At 41.7% G+C, this 13,601-nt stretch overlaps 1 protein-coding gene across 2 annotated transcripts in view; it reads right to left on the bottom strand.

Annotated features, from left to right (window-relative positions):
* Positions 1-13,069, bottom strand: part of NRBF2 (nuclear receptor binding factor 2) — a 48,815-nt gene extending 35,746 nt beyond the window's left edge. Inside the window, exon 1 of one of the 2 annotated variants that reach the window (XM_010589153.3) lies at positions 12,860-13,069. In XM_010589153.3, coding sequence (XP_010587455.1) covers positions 12,860-12,944 — 85 coding nt within the window. In that variant the 5' untranslated portion in view covers positions 12,945-13,069. The remainder of the gene's footprint in view (positions 1-12,859) is intronic. The other variant, XM_010589150.3, reaches the window with a different exon arrangement.
* Between the last annotated feature and the right edge of the window lie 532 nt (positions 13,070-13,601).

Genomic DNA, 13,601 nt, shown 5'->3' with positions numbered 1-13,601 from the left:
CATAAATAACTGATGACTTAAAATAATGGATAAAATTTAACCGTAGACTTGGACTGAGCAAAAGATATTTTCTGAGCACATTAAAATTTTATACTATCCTGAAATGATAACGATACGGGTCTTTTAGAAAGATTATGCACATGATAAAGAAAGCTAGTAAGTATCAGCAGTTACGATTAACATTATTTTTTTAATGCACGTGTTCTAATAGTATTGTGAAAGACCAATGCAGGCAAAGAAACTCTACTGTCCTGGGAATGCAAGTGACAATCAACAAGGTTTTAAGGAGAAAAAAAAAAAGGAAATGGAAGGGGTAAACGGGAAAGTGCCTCTACCTTTCTGAGCTTTAAAACAGGCTTCAAAGAACAACCCAAAAGTTCTCATGCAGTAACACCAAGACCTCATGGCTCTCCTGACTCCCCACAAACCTCCCCATGTAAACATACACCCACTCTAAGTTATTTAGTGTCACAACAATCAGATTCTTTTCTTAAAAAAAAAGCACTGTTCCTACTAAGTTTTAATTTGACACCCAGCAAGTGCAGACTCTGGATAGAGCCTGAATTCCCGAGTTCAAATCTCAGCTTGAACACCCATTAGACACACGAACTTGGCATTCTTAACTTTCTGCCTCAATTCTCTCACCTCTAAAATGAGAGTTGTGAAGATTAAACTAGTTATATCGGAGTACTTAGAAAAGTGCCTGGTATATTAAAAAAATATATACATACCAGTGGTTTCAAACTGCTGACCTTCTGGTCAGCAGCCATAGCTCTTAATCACTGTGCCACCAGGGCTCTGCCTGGTATATAATACTCAATAAATCCATCACTATCCTAAGTACTACGAAAGACAATAAAAGCATTGGAGGTCCTGCCATCAAAAAATTCACAATGTACTTGGAGAGAACAGACTAAATTGCATCTTTATTTTTACTGAAGATACTGTAGGAAATCTATTTTGTCTGTCATTTTATTAAAAAATCTTTGAAGATTTTGCATATTAAAATGTATCTCTTTAAACTGTGTTCTTGACAGAATCACAGCTATTTAAAGTAATTAGTTTTCACTACATCATCCTGAAACCTGAAGAACTAGATGATGTCCGGCTACAACCGATGACTGCCCTGGCAGGGAACACAACAGAGAACCCCCGTGGGAGCAGGTGAGCAGTGGGATGCAGACCCCAAATTCTCATAAGACCAGACTTAATGGTCTGACTGAGACTAGGACTCTGGTGGTCATGGCCAGACCTTCTGCTGGCCCAGGACAGGAACCATTCCCAAAGCCAACTCTTCAGATATGGATTGGAGAGGGATGCTGGTGAGGAGTGAGCTTCTCGCATCAGGTGGACACTTGAGACTATGTTGGCAACTCCTCCCTGGAGGGGAGATGAAAGGGTAGAGGGGGTTAGAAGCTGGCGAAATCGACACGAAAAGAGAGAGTGGAGGGAGAGAGCGGGCTGTCTCATTAGGGGGAGAGTAATTGGGAGTGTGTAGCAAGGTGTATATGGGTTTTTGTGTGAGAGACTGACTTGATTTGTAAACTTTCACTTAAGGCACAATAAAAATTATTTAAAAAAAAAAGTAATTAGTCTTTAAATACGTTCCATTGGTAATTCAAGATAAACCAGGAACAAGAAGCAAATAAAATAGGAATTTTGGTAGAGATCCTAAAAGCAGTTTGCGCACTGATATCTTCATAATTCTGATAACATGTTTTTCTTCTTGACCAAGTACTCCAAGATGCACTAAGATTTTGTGAGAAAGACTTTATCTCAATATTTCATATTCATTCAGAAAGGACAAAAGACACACTAGGTCGTTATGATAGTTTCACTAACAACTCAAATAATGTTTAAGTCAAGAATGCATTTATTTCAAGTACTAATCAAATTAAGCTTGAATTTTTATGTATTGGTATTATTGCTGTTGTTGTGTGCCCTCAAGTCGATTCCGACTCGTCAATTCCAACTCACAGCAACCCTATAGGACAGGCCAGAACTGCCCTGCAGGGTTTCCAAGACTGTAATTTTTTTTTTTTTTTTGTACTTCAGATTAAGTTTTACAGACCAAACAAGTTTCTCAATAAACAATACACATATTGTTTTGTGACACTGGCTGCCAGCCCTACGACAATGTCAACACTCTCCTTCTCGACCTTGGGTTTCCCATTACCAGCTTTCCTGTCCCCTCCTGACTTCTCGTTCTTGACTCTGGGGTGGTGTGCCCATTTAGTCTCGTTTTGTTTTATGGGACTGTCTTGCTTTGGCTGAAGGGTGAACCTCAGGAGTGACTTCTGTACTGAGTTGAACGGATGTCCAGGGGCAATACTCTCGGGTTTTCTCCAGTCTCGGTCAGACCAGTACATCTGTTCTTTTTTTGTGAGTTATAATTTTGTTCTACATTTTTCTCCAGCTCTTTCTGTGACCCTCTATCGTGATCCCTGTCAGAACTGTCGGTGGTAGTCACCAGGCAACGTCCAGTTGTGCTGGATTCAGTCTGGTGGAGGCTGTGGTAGTTGTGGTCTGTTAGTCCTTTGGACTAATCTTTCCCTTAGGTCTTTGGTTTTCTCCAGTCTCCCTTGCTCCAGACAGGCTGGGACCAGTGGAGTATCTTAGATAGCCATTCACAAGCTTTTAAGACTCCAGACGCTACTCACCAAAGTAAGATGTAGAACATTTTCTTTATGAACTATGTTACACAAATTGAGCTAGATGTTCCCCAAGACTATGGTCCTCAGCCCAGTAATTCAGTCCCTCAGGGAGTTTGGATGTGTCTATGAAGCTTCCATGACCTTGCCTTGGTCAAATTGTGCTGGCTTCCCTGGCCTTGTGTACTCTCTTACCCTTCACCAAAGCAAGGCCTGAATCTTTAAAGAAGCAGTCTGCCACATCTTTCTCCTGAGGAGTGGCTGGTAGGTTAGCAGCCAAGCACTTAACCACTGTGCTACCTGGGCTCCTAATTTATTGTTTATTGCTCTTCTTAAATGAAGTATCACTATTTATCAGGAAGCTATTAAGATAGTTGGGTTTTGGGTTTACTAAGATAGTTCTCTTCAAGAACTTCAATTCCATTAACCCATTTTCATCTCCCTTGCTGGTATATAAACAAGTTCAATTTCTTGTTTTGTTGAGCTTCCAGACTTCCTATAGAACTGTATAAATTTGATCTTCATAAAAATCAAAGTGTTTTTGTCTCAGTTACCTTTCCCATTCTAATATGTCACATAGTGTATTTACTAAATCATTAGTAGCTGCTTTCCTTAGAACTGGAGCCCTGGTGGTACAGTGGTTAGGAGCTATGGCTGCTAACCAAAAGTCTGGCAGTCCAAATCCACCAGCTGCTCCTTGGAAACCCTATGGGACAGTTCTATAAATCGGAATCAACTCAACGGCAACAAGTTCCTTAGAACTAAAATTTTCTTCATGCTCTTTGTAGTTTAGTTCTTATTTTCTTTGCTTCTCTGTCAATAATTATGGTAAGCAGTTTCTAACATGGCTCCCAATGATCTCGACTCCTGGTATTCACACCCATATACAGTCTCCTCTTCTCAAATGCGTGCTGGACCTAGTGTCTTGGATCTAAGGAAAAGAATACAACGGAGTGGATGGATGTCATTTCATGATTAGGTTACAAAAGACTATCACTTCCGTCTTGGTAGCACTCTCTCTCCCTTGGTTAATTTAATGAAGCCAGCTGCTATGCTGTGAACTGCTCTACGGAGAGGCTCACAGGGAATCGAAGGTGGCCTTCAGTGAACAGCCAGCGAGGAATTCAGGCCCTCAGTCCATAAGCCCTCAAGGAATTGAATCCGACCACCGTGTATGTGAGCTTGGAAGCAGATCTTGCTCCAGTGGAACCTTCACAAAAGACCAAAGACCCTGCTGATACCTTGATTGCAGCCTTCTGAGAAACCCTGAAGCAAAGACACAGTTGGCCTACAGAAACTGTGATGTAATAAAATGTGTTGTTTCAAGCTGATTAGTTTTTAGTTGTTACGCAGCAACAGATAAATAATACAATTGTAGTAGTATAGCAACTCTGTTATTGTAAACTTCCTCAAACGCTATTAGAAAAGTTTAAATAGGGAGAGTAGTGACTGTCAATCCTCAAGGAGTTGTGATACCCTATCGCTGAGTTATTAGATTTAGTGATACTACAATCTCATAGTAAAATACTTTCTGGCACTTAGGGCTTATGATAAACAAGTTGTAAGAATTTCTTTAAAATTCTCATGGAAATCTGGACTTTCAATTCCAGCCATGTAGAGTAGCTAGCATTGACTTATTTTCCTGCTGCAAACAACTACAAAGCTGAACAAAATATGTGAAAACAACTGCTTACAGGCACTGGACAAAAAAATAGTGGAGGGCTATATTCTTTGAGAAAAAGGAAATATACAAGGTGAAACCCGCATTCATCCCAGCTTAAGTTTTGAGGTCATTTTCCAAAATGGAGTACAAGAAAATAAAACCCAAGGGGAAGGTAGTATCTCATCCAACAGGGGGGATGAAAACTTAAACTCAAAAAGGTTGGGATTTGAGGAGCAGAGTCCAGGATTGGAAGAACTGCCATGAAGATACACTAAAAGAGTGCACAAAAATTCCCTTGGGTCCTTGTACGCTAAAAAAAAAAAAAAAAAAGGTTAAAATGAAAACTTTTTATTATATTTTACAATATTTTTTAAATCTATGTGTCTCCATACATATAAATCAGTTGCCACAAGTCGATTCCAACTCATGGCAACCCCATGCACGCTCCATTGAGTTTTCAATGGCTAGTTTTTCAAAAGTAGATCACTAGGTGCGGTGCAATGGATCACTTGTGTGGCCTTTCTAGCCATGGTCTTGTAATTCCTACCCAAGTGATTGGGTGGGACTATCTGTAAGGTAACTGTAGCCCACCAAAGGGATTGGCCAGTTCTGCCATTTCGCTGGGCTTGAAATGAGCCACCCAAGAAGCGGGATAAAGAGGATCCCACCATCACCGAGAAAGAACAGCCAGGGGCAGAGAGCGTACCCTTTGGACCCGGGATTCCTGCATTAAGCTCCTGGACCCAGGAGACAGAGCGCAAGCTGTAACCTTGAAGATGTCGAGAAGCAGTGGCAGGGGAGACCAGCAGGAGAGACTGCTTAATGGGCTTTCTGGCCCATGAAGCAAGGAAGCTGAGTGCCTTTGAGCAGAGGCAGAGGGCCAGGGAGAGGTGTGCCTGCAAGTTACTATCAGACGCACGTCATTAATGCACTAAAAGGTCGGACAGCAGATTTTTCACTATTGTCATGAATGCAAAACCTCGGATAATGAGACAGTCAATAAGTGAGGAGTGTGTGTACAAGAAAATGCTAAAGAATCTCCACGAGTCACTAGACTTAATAAATGAATTCAGCAAAGTGGCATGGTTTAAGGTCAAGAGACAAAATACACAAGGCCAATAAAGAAGGTCAATACACAAAAATCATTTGAGTTTCTATACACCAGCAATAAGCAACCTGAAAAGGAAATGTAAGAAAACAATTCCATTTACAATAGCATGTGAAAGAATAAAATACCTAGGAATAAATTTAACCAGAGAAGTAAAAGACCTGTACACTGAAAACTACAAAACATTGCTGAAAGAAGTTAAAGAATATCTAAATAAATGGAAGGACATTATGTGTTCATATATTAGAAAACTTAATATTATTCAGATGTCAATACTACTGAAAGTGATCTATAGATTCAATGCAATCTCTATCAAAATGCTAACAGCCTTCTTTGAAGAAATGGAAAAGCAAATCCTCAAATTTGTATGGAACTGCAAGGGACCCCAAACAGCCAAAGCTATCTTGATAAAGAACAACAAAGTAGGGGACTCCCACTTCCTGATTTCAAAATGTACTTTAAAGGTACAAGACTATAGTACTGGTAGAATGACAGACATATAAACCAATGGAATAGAACTAACAGTTCAGAAATATACCCTTACATCTTTGGTCAACTGATTTTCGACAAGGATGCGAAGTCCATTGAATAGGGAATGGACAGTCTCTTCAATAAATGGTGCTGACAATTATTTTCCATATGCAAAAAAATAAAGTGGCCCATACCTCACACCATATATGAAAGTTAACTCAAAATGGATCAACAACCTGAATTTAAGTACTAAAACCATAAAACTCATGAGACAAAACATAGGGGAAATGCTATAGAACCTAGTTTTCAAAAACTGATTCTTAGGTACGGAATAGAACACACAGGCAACTAAAGACAAAAGAGATAAATTGGACGTCATCAAAATTTAAAACTTTTGTTCATCAAGGGACTTTATCAGCAAATTGAAGAGACAACCTACAGAATGGGAGAAAATACTTGGGAACCATCATCTGATAAGGGCTTGATATCTAGAATATATAAAGAACTCCTACACATCAATTGTGATATGATGGATCGCTTCTGTGTGGCCTTTCTTGCCATGGTCTTCTAACTCCCACCCAAGTAATTGGATGGGACACTGCAAATAAGACAATTGTGGCCCAGCAAGAGGACTGGTCAGTTTTGCCTTAAAAGAGAGCCAATTCCAGAGGAAGAACAGCCAAGAACAGAGAGTGCGTCCTTTGGACCCGGGATCCCTGCACTGAGAAGCTCCTGGAACCAGGAGACAGACAGAGATAAAGAGAGAGAGCTGTGACCTTAAAGATGGTAAGAAGTAGTGGCAGGACAGACCAGCAGGAGGCCACACATTGGGCTTCCCAGCCCATGGAACGAGAAAGCTGAGTGCCTGGGGTGCCTCTGGGAACTTACTGGCAGGGGCTAAAAGAGCTTTGTAACACTTGCCTGAGCAAGGCAGAGGCCTAAGGCCAGAGAGAGGTGTGTCTGCGAGCACAGCTGCAGAGGCGCTGTCCTGATGGAAGAACTGTATCCTGTGTGTTCCTGAGCCTGAACTGAAACTTACTGTAGCGGCTAAGTGCTATGGCTGCTAACCAAATGGTCGGCAGTTCAAGTCCGCCAGGCGCTCCTCGGAAACCCTATGGGGCATTGCATAGGGTAGCTATGAGTCGGAAACGACTCGATAGCACTGTTTTTTTTCCCCCTAATAAACCCCATAATCTTGAGTATCATCTGTGAGTTTTGTGTGACCACTGCAATGAATTATCGAACCCAGGAGAGTAGTAAGTAGTGTCGTGGAACAGCTGGTGTCAGAATTGGTAAATATGTCAGAGAGAGGAAGCATGTCTGACCTCCGCCTCACAGGAATCAGCCTTGGGCTGTTGATCTTGATTCTCCTTCCCCCTTCCAAAGTTAAAGGAAGTCAGATACCACCCCCATGCCATTTTTACACCAGGCTTTTCTTCTGAGGCACCTCCATGTAGAATCAATCCTTCAATCAACCTTTCGGTTTGCAGTTGAACATGTTAACTGTTTGTATCACCCACAGATTCCATCTATCTGTATATAAATATGTATATTCATATTCAATGGTCCACTTATTTCACACACTATTTCATCCATCCTAGCTCTAGGACATTTTGACCAAAATTCTCCTACTCCCTCAAGTAAAAATGAAAGCACAATACTATAAAATGTTCTAAAACTTTTATAAAAAGTAAAACAGCTTCAGATTTAGTAATGTTGTAAACACCTTACTCTGTGTACTCTATACACATTCCTCCCTCGCGGGGCCCCTTCTTCTTACAAATAGCCAACACTTTCCATATGCTCCACCCCTTTCTGTGAACTGTTCTTCCTAGGCAATCCATATGATTGCTGTGCAAGCTGTCATATTGTGATATGACCTGGTCCCCTGGACACATAAAGAATCCCTTCCTCCAGATTTTCAGACTTAGGGCCGGAGAGCAATTCCAGGAAGTTTCAAGTGGTTTTAACTAATGTGACATTCAGGATCTAGCCAGATGGAAAAAACAGGCCTGCAGTGAGGAGTGAGCAGTCAAGCCTGGAGAGGCAGAAAATGGAGAATCTTGGCTTCGTCTGAGATCCAGGTCCAATATGTTCTTAGGTCCACCTGCATTGTATGCCTGCCCTTCCAGCACCTTTCTCTGGATTCCAACAATTTAACCGTTGGGTTTTAATTAATTTCAAGCAGGTTTCCAACACCTGCCACCAAAATAATCCTAACAATTATAGATTACTAAGTGACTCCCTCACTGCCAGGTACTACTTTCACAAGCTGCTCTAAAAAGTTCCAATATTGTCTTCTCTCCCAAAGGACAATATCACTTTCTATTTATAGTGTCCTTGGGAAAAGCTATATGGAAAGGTGAAAAGAAAAGGAATACTCAGAGTATGAGACAATACCAAAAAGAGTGTGGAAAACAAAAAAAAACCAAACTCACTGCCATCGAGTCGATTCCGACTCATAGTGACCCTATAGGACAGAATAGAACTGCCCCATAGTTTCCAAGGTGTACCTGGTGGATTTGAACTGCTGACCTCTTGGTTAGCAGCCGTAGTACTTAACCACTATGCCACCAGGGTTTCCAAAAGAGGTAGAGAGAAATTTCTTATACTTCTGATCTTGTGGTACAGTGAAAGAGAAACCTTATTCATGCTCCCTTTTCCAGTCAACTCCTACAGACAACAAGCAGCAAGCAGTACTTTCTAACAATAAGCACTAAATTGACTGTCATACCAACTAATGTAATACAATCATAATTAAGAAAATTGTTCAAGTGTTAGATAAGTCCAGGAAAACCTCTTTACAATTTTAAGTCTAAGAACCAACTTTTCCCACATGCAGCTCTGCCAGCTTTTTTTTTCTTCCTTAATTTTCCAGTCTAGTTTACTTCTTTTCAGAACTACCACCATCTGCTTTGAAGACAGTGGGAGGGAACCTAGTATAAAAAAAAAAAAAATTTTTTTTTAGTATAGCATCTTTCAAATCACAGGTTGCAACCTACCTTACCTGCCTGTTGTGAAATCAATTTAGTGGGTCACAAGCAGCATTTTAAAAATCTCATATTAAATGTTAGGGGGGGGGGAAAAAAACAAACCTGTTGCCATTGAGTCGATTTCAACTCATAGCGACCCTATAGGACAGCGGGTTTCCAAGGAGAGTCTGGTGAATTCGAACTGCTGACCTTTTGGTTAGAAGCTGTAGCTCTTAATCACTATGCCACCAGGGTTTCCATTAAATATCAGAGTGCATCATACACAAAAAAAAAAAACAAAACACAGCAAAGTTTTATTTTGTTTTGGTAAAATTTACAGAGGGCCCCTACTTTTTGCACAATGCCAAGAGACACCATCCATAATGTAGTAGTTCTAGATTAATATACACATATGTATGTGTGTACTGGTCATTATGTAAAAACTTCTCATTGTGGATCACAGTCAAAAAAGTTCTCACATTGAGTCAAAAAAGAAGAGCAAACATTAATCTAACGGAAAAGGTCAATATTTAGAATACTGCTTTCAAATCCTATTACTACCACTTTGCACTGCAGTGTCTTCACCTGTAAAATGGGGATAATTGCTCATATGGATGTTAAAATTACAAAATAATATATATAAAGCACCCGATGCCAATCCCAAACCAAACCCGTTGCCATCAAGTCAATTACCAGTACTTAGTAACTGCCGGATGCAGTGTGTGTCCATTAAGCCCAGCAGAGCTTGTGACATGTGATAAATGTCCCTTGAAATTTCTCAGGGCAACAAGGAAGGGGTTTCAAACCGCCTCATTCTACCTTAAAGATTTTACTGCCATCCACTACAAAACAGTGAAGAGCACCAATATAATCACTATGGGATAGTTATGAAGACTCCAGGTACATACATGGCCATTCCTTAGACCATGATATTGGATTTCTTTTCTTAGATGAGAAGCTTAAAAGTAAAAAAGCTTCATTAACAACCTCATGTGATGTGAGAACTCACCACACTAGGGGGAAGCTCAGTTATTCAACAAATACTTTCTAAGCACTCTTAAGAGCCAAACACATGAAACACAATTGTGGCCAAGACAGTCACACGGTCAGTCCCTGTCCTTAAAGAGTCTGCAGTCTAGGTAAGCAAAGCATGAGCAACAGTCAAGTATAAATGAAGGTCTGACATCACTTACCAAGTTGGCAGCCAACAAGCCAAAGAGCTAGAAATTATTTCACATAAGTTTTGACATCAGCCAATAGCATTCACATTACCAAAATTAAACGTATTGGAAAGCAGTGCCTAAATACACACTAAGTAATTTTATGTTATATTTTTCCCATATTAAAAATTGGCAAAAGAAAAACTGATGGAAAAAATCTTATTCTGAGTTCAAAGCCTAGCTATTATTTCTTCAACAGAATACAATTTATCTCATTTCTCTTTTGACCCAACTTCATCAAAGCAGGGAACCAGAGCACAGTATCTATACTACCTATTGAAATGAGTATTTCAAACTGGTCTCTTCCATCACTATCTGAGAGGAAATAAAGTCTAACATAGAAGAATCAATACGAGATCAGAGGCACCAAATGCAAACACAAATGAAATGAAAAAAAATTTTTTAACAAGCACAACATAGAAGTAAGCATTACTAGAAAGAGGTCACGATATCAAAATAAGTTGTGATCCATAATGTATTTAAGTCAGGGCCTAAGCAATTACTGAATTTCTCTGTTTAGGTCTATTCACCTATAAATCTGAGAAGCATTCTTATCAATTCCAAGGATGCCCTGAAGACGCAGAGTTATAAACCTATACTGTAATAAGTCCTAATATGATGAATTTGGGCTATGCTATACCATTAAAAAAGTTTGTACATACTACTGGGATTTTCACAGGCACTCACTGAATCATAGCATTGAGAACTATTTCTCATGCTGAGTCAAATGGATACTAATTTGAATACCTGCTGATGTAAAAGAATGCGAGTCTTCAAAAACCCTAGTCTTCTAAAACCCTGAGTGACACCACTGATACTTACCAGCAGAATTAAAATCAATCAGGTAAACGCTAATCTCGGTTCCATCATTATCTTCCAATAAACAGCTATAAGTCAGGTCTTTCAAATCTCACATGGTTTAAAAATTCAAGATGCCAAATTTCTGATACCTGCCCACATAAACTTCATGGCAGGATTATCCAATTATGCTAGCCTGCTTAACAAGACTCTTCTCAAAATTCTCCTTCTAGAAAAATACTATTGCCATCATTTAACTACTTTTTTCCTAAATGGATATTCAGCTACTCCACCTACAATTCTAACTCAGTTTTAGTCTTCTCATAATCCACCACACATTTGTGGAGCATTTGGCTGTGGCTATACTGCAGCCTGCAGTCAAATAAAGTGAAGCTAACTGGAAACAAACCAATGGTTATTTTGCAAGGACACTTGAACTTTGAAGCACTTTGTAAACTGCTGATTATTTTTAACTATGTGACGTTTCAGTATTAGGCCATCTATTATATTCAACTGCAAATTACACGTCACCTTAAGAGCAAGAATGGTGCCAAGAGAGTTCCCTGATTTTTAAATATAAATCTAGACCAATTTTTCTTAAGTGTAAACAACTCTTATCCATGGGGGTGGGGGAAGGAGAAGGGGGAAGACAATTTGGAGGTGCTCCTCAGAGCAGCTAACCAGCTAACTTAGCACCAGTCATTTGGGAAAAACAGCTTTCCCTCCAAGAATTTTAGGCTTTTAAAGCTCAACAAGCCCAGACCTTTATTTTACAAGTGAGATTTTAAAGTAAGGGCTCATGGTCTGCTTACAATAATAACTAACTCTTATACTGTACTATGTACCAGGTACTGTTCTAAGGACTTTACACCTTTAATCCTCACAACAAGCTTAAAAGAAACCTGAAACCTCGTGAGGTCAAGTAACTTGCCCAAGGTCATGCAGCTATTCAGTGATAAAGCCAGAACTCAAATCCAAGCATTCTGGCTCCATAATCTATGCCTTTAAACCGTCAGTTGTGTATGGTTCTGTGTAGAGGTCCAAACCCAGTGCAGGGCTCTTCCAAGACTCTAGGGTTCAGAGTTCCAATTTGAGGAACTACATACATTCTTTTTTCCAATCCCACCCAGGAGAGAACTGCAAACCTGTGACTCTTAAAAGTTCCTTCTGTCTGCCACCTTAAATAATCTGACTTGTGCATTCAAAATGGGTATCCTCTTTGGGAAACCAAAGGATGCAGTGGCCAGTCCAGAAAGAACTCGTGTGTGTTTGTTTTAATTGCAACACCTGAAATGACTAAAAGCATAATAATAAAAGAGAATGGACTATCAGCACTTCTTCTGAGAAAGGCAAATCCCTCTCATACTTTCCTGATGCCCGAAGTGATGAAACTGAGTTAAAAACAAGGATGGTCCTTTTTTCCAGCTATCTCGAATTTGGGGAGAAAGGACTCTCTCGGACTATTCATCTGAATGTATGCCACAAATGGGTGAAGGGAAAAATGGGCGCAAAGCGGAGTATATTCATCTCTTCAAAGTGGGAGGCTCAGACTCGGGACCCCAGTGTTAGAAGATAACCCCAGTATTATACACCACTCCTGCCCTGGCCGGCTACGCTGCCTCTCCAGGTTGCATGCACGGAGGTGGCTACGTGGCGCCTGGAGGCATTCCCCCCGGACTGCCGAGAAGGTGGCGGCCCCGGCTGGTGAATCCCCTTGCCCAGGACCTGCCGCACGGGGCGGCGGCAAGTGGGACCCAAGAACTCCTCGGGGGTTTCTTCCGTGGGGGGCAAAGTCTGGGGGAGCCTGCCTCGAGCCGCTGAGGGGCCACGGCCTGCCTGCTGCCCCCCGCCTCTGGGACCGTCACTGCCAAACCCGCCGCCAAGCCTCGAGGATCAGCAGGCACGCCGGGGATGGGATCGGACTCCTGAGGCAAAGGCTCCTGAGGGGGGACGTGATCCTCTGTGGGCTCACTCACCAGGTTGAGGGGTCCTTCCATTACTTCCATAGACCCCGGGGTAAGCGGCGGCCTGAGGAAGGGGAGCGGCGGTGCCCGGGCACATGGAGGGGACCAGCAGGGGAACGCGACGCAGCGGCGGTACGACCCCACTCTCAGCCCCGAGAGCCAGCGGTGGGCGCAGAAACACCAACAGGCGCACCACTTCCTCCTCCGGCGCCTCGCCGCGGGCCCGCCCCCTGCGCCGCTCCACGGCCACGCACGGCGTCCTGACGTCACACGCGCGGGAGGCTGGTTCAAAGTGGGAGTGAGGACGCGGAGTAGGTGGGGCTTGGGGACGACGGGCCACCCAGTGACGCGCACTTTTGCGTGATCCGTATTTCCTCTCGCGAGAGCCTTATCTTCAGCTTCTGGAAGGCTATCCTGACGTCACGTGAGAGGATGCAGGCTCAGTTGGTAACTTAAACGGTCAGGCTGTTGTCCGCTATTGGTTTTTCCCATTTTTTTCCCGCCTGGCTTTTCTCCATATCTACCCACTCTCCTTAGCTACACTGTCTTGCTCTCCGATTCGCACTTTTATCCCATTTGCAGTTCATTACTTTTTTCAAAAACCAGACGAGCAATTCTAGACTGGAGGAGACAAGCTTGAATAATTCCGGGCTTTGCCCTCGAATTGCTCACAAATGAATAAAGGAAATAATATGGGTCACAAATGGCCGAATTTGACAATTATGTGCCAAAGCACCATAGCAGGTCCTTTCTA

This window comes from Loxodonta africana, chromosome 16, assembly GCF_030014295.1.
Source record: "Loxodonta africana isolate mLoxAfr1 chromosome 16, mLoxAfr1.hap2, whole genome shotgun sequence".
Classification (NCBI taxonomy): Eukaryota; Metazoa; Chordata; class Mammalia; order Proboscidea; family Elephantidae; genus Loxodonta; species Loxodonta africana.
Note: the sequence above shows the minus strand (reverse complement) of the source record. Positions and strands in the feature narration are given on the sequence as shown.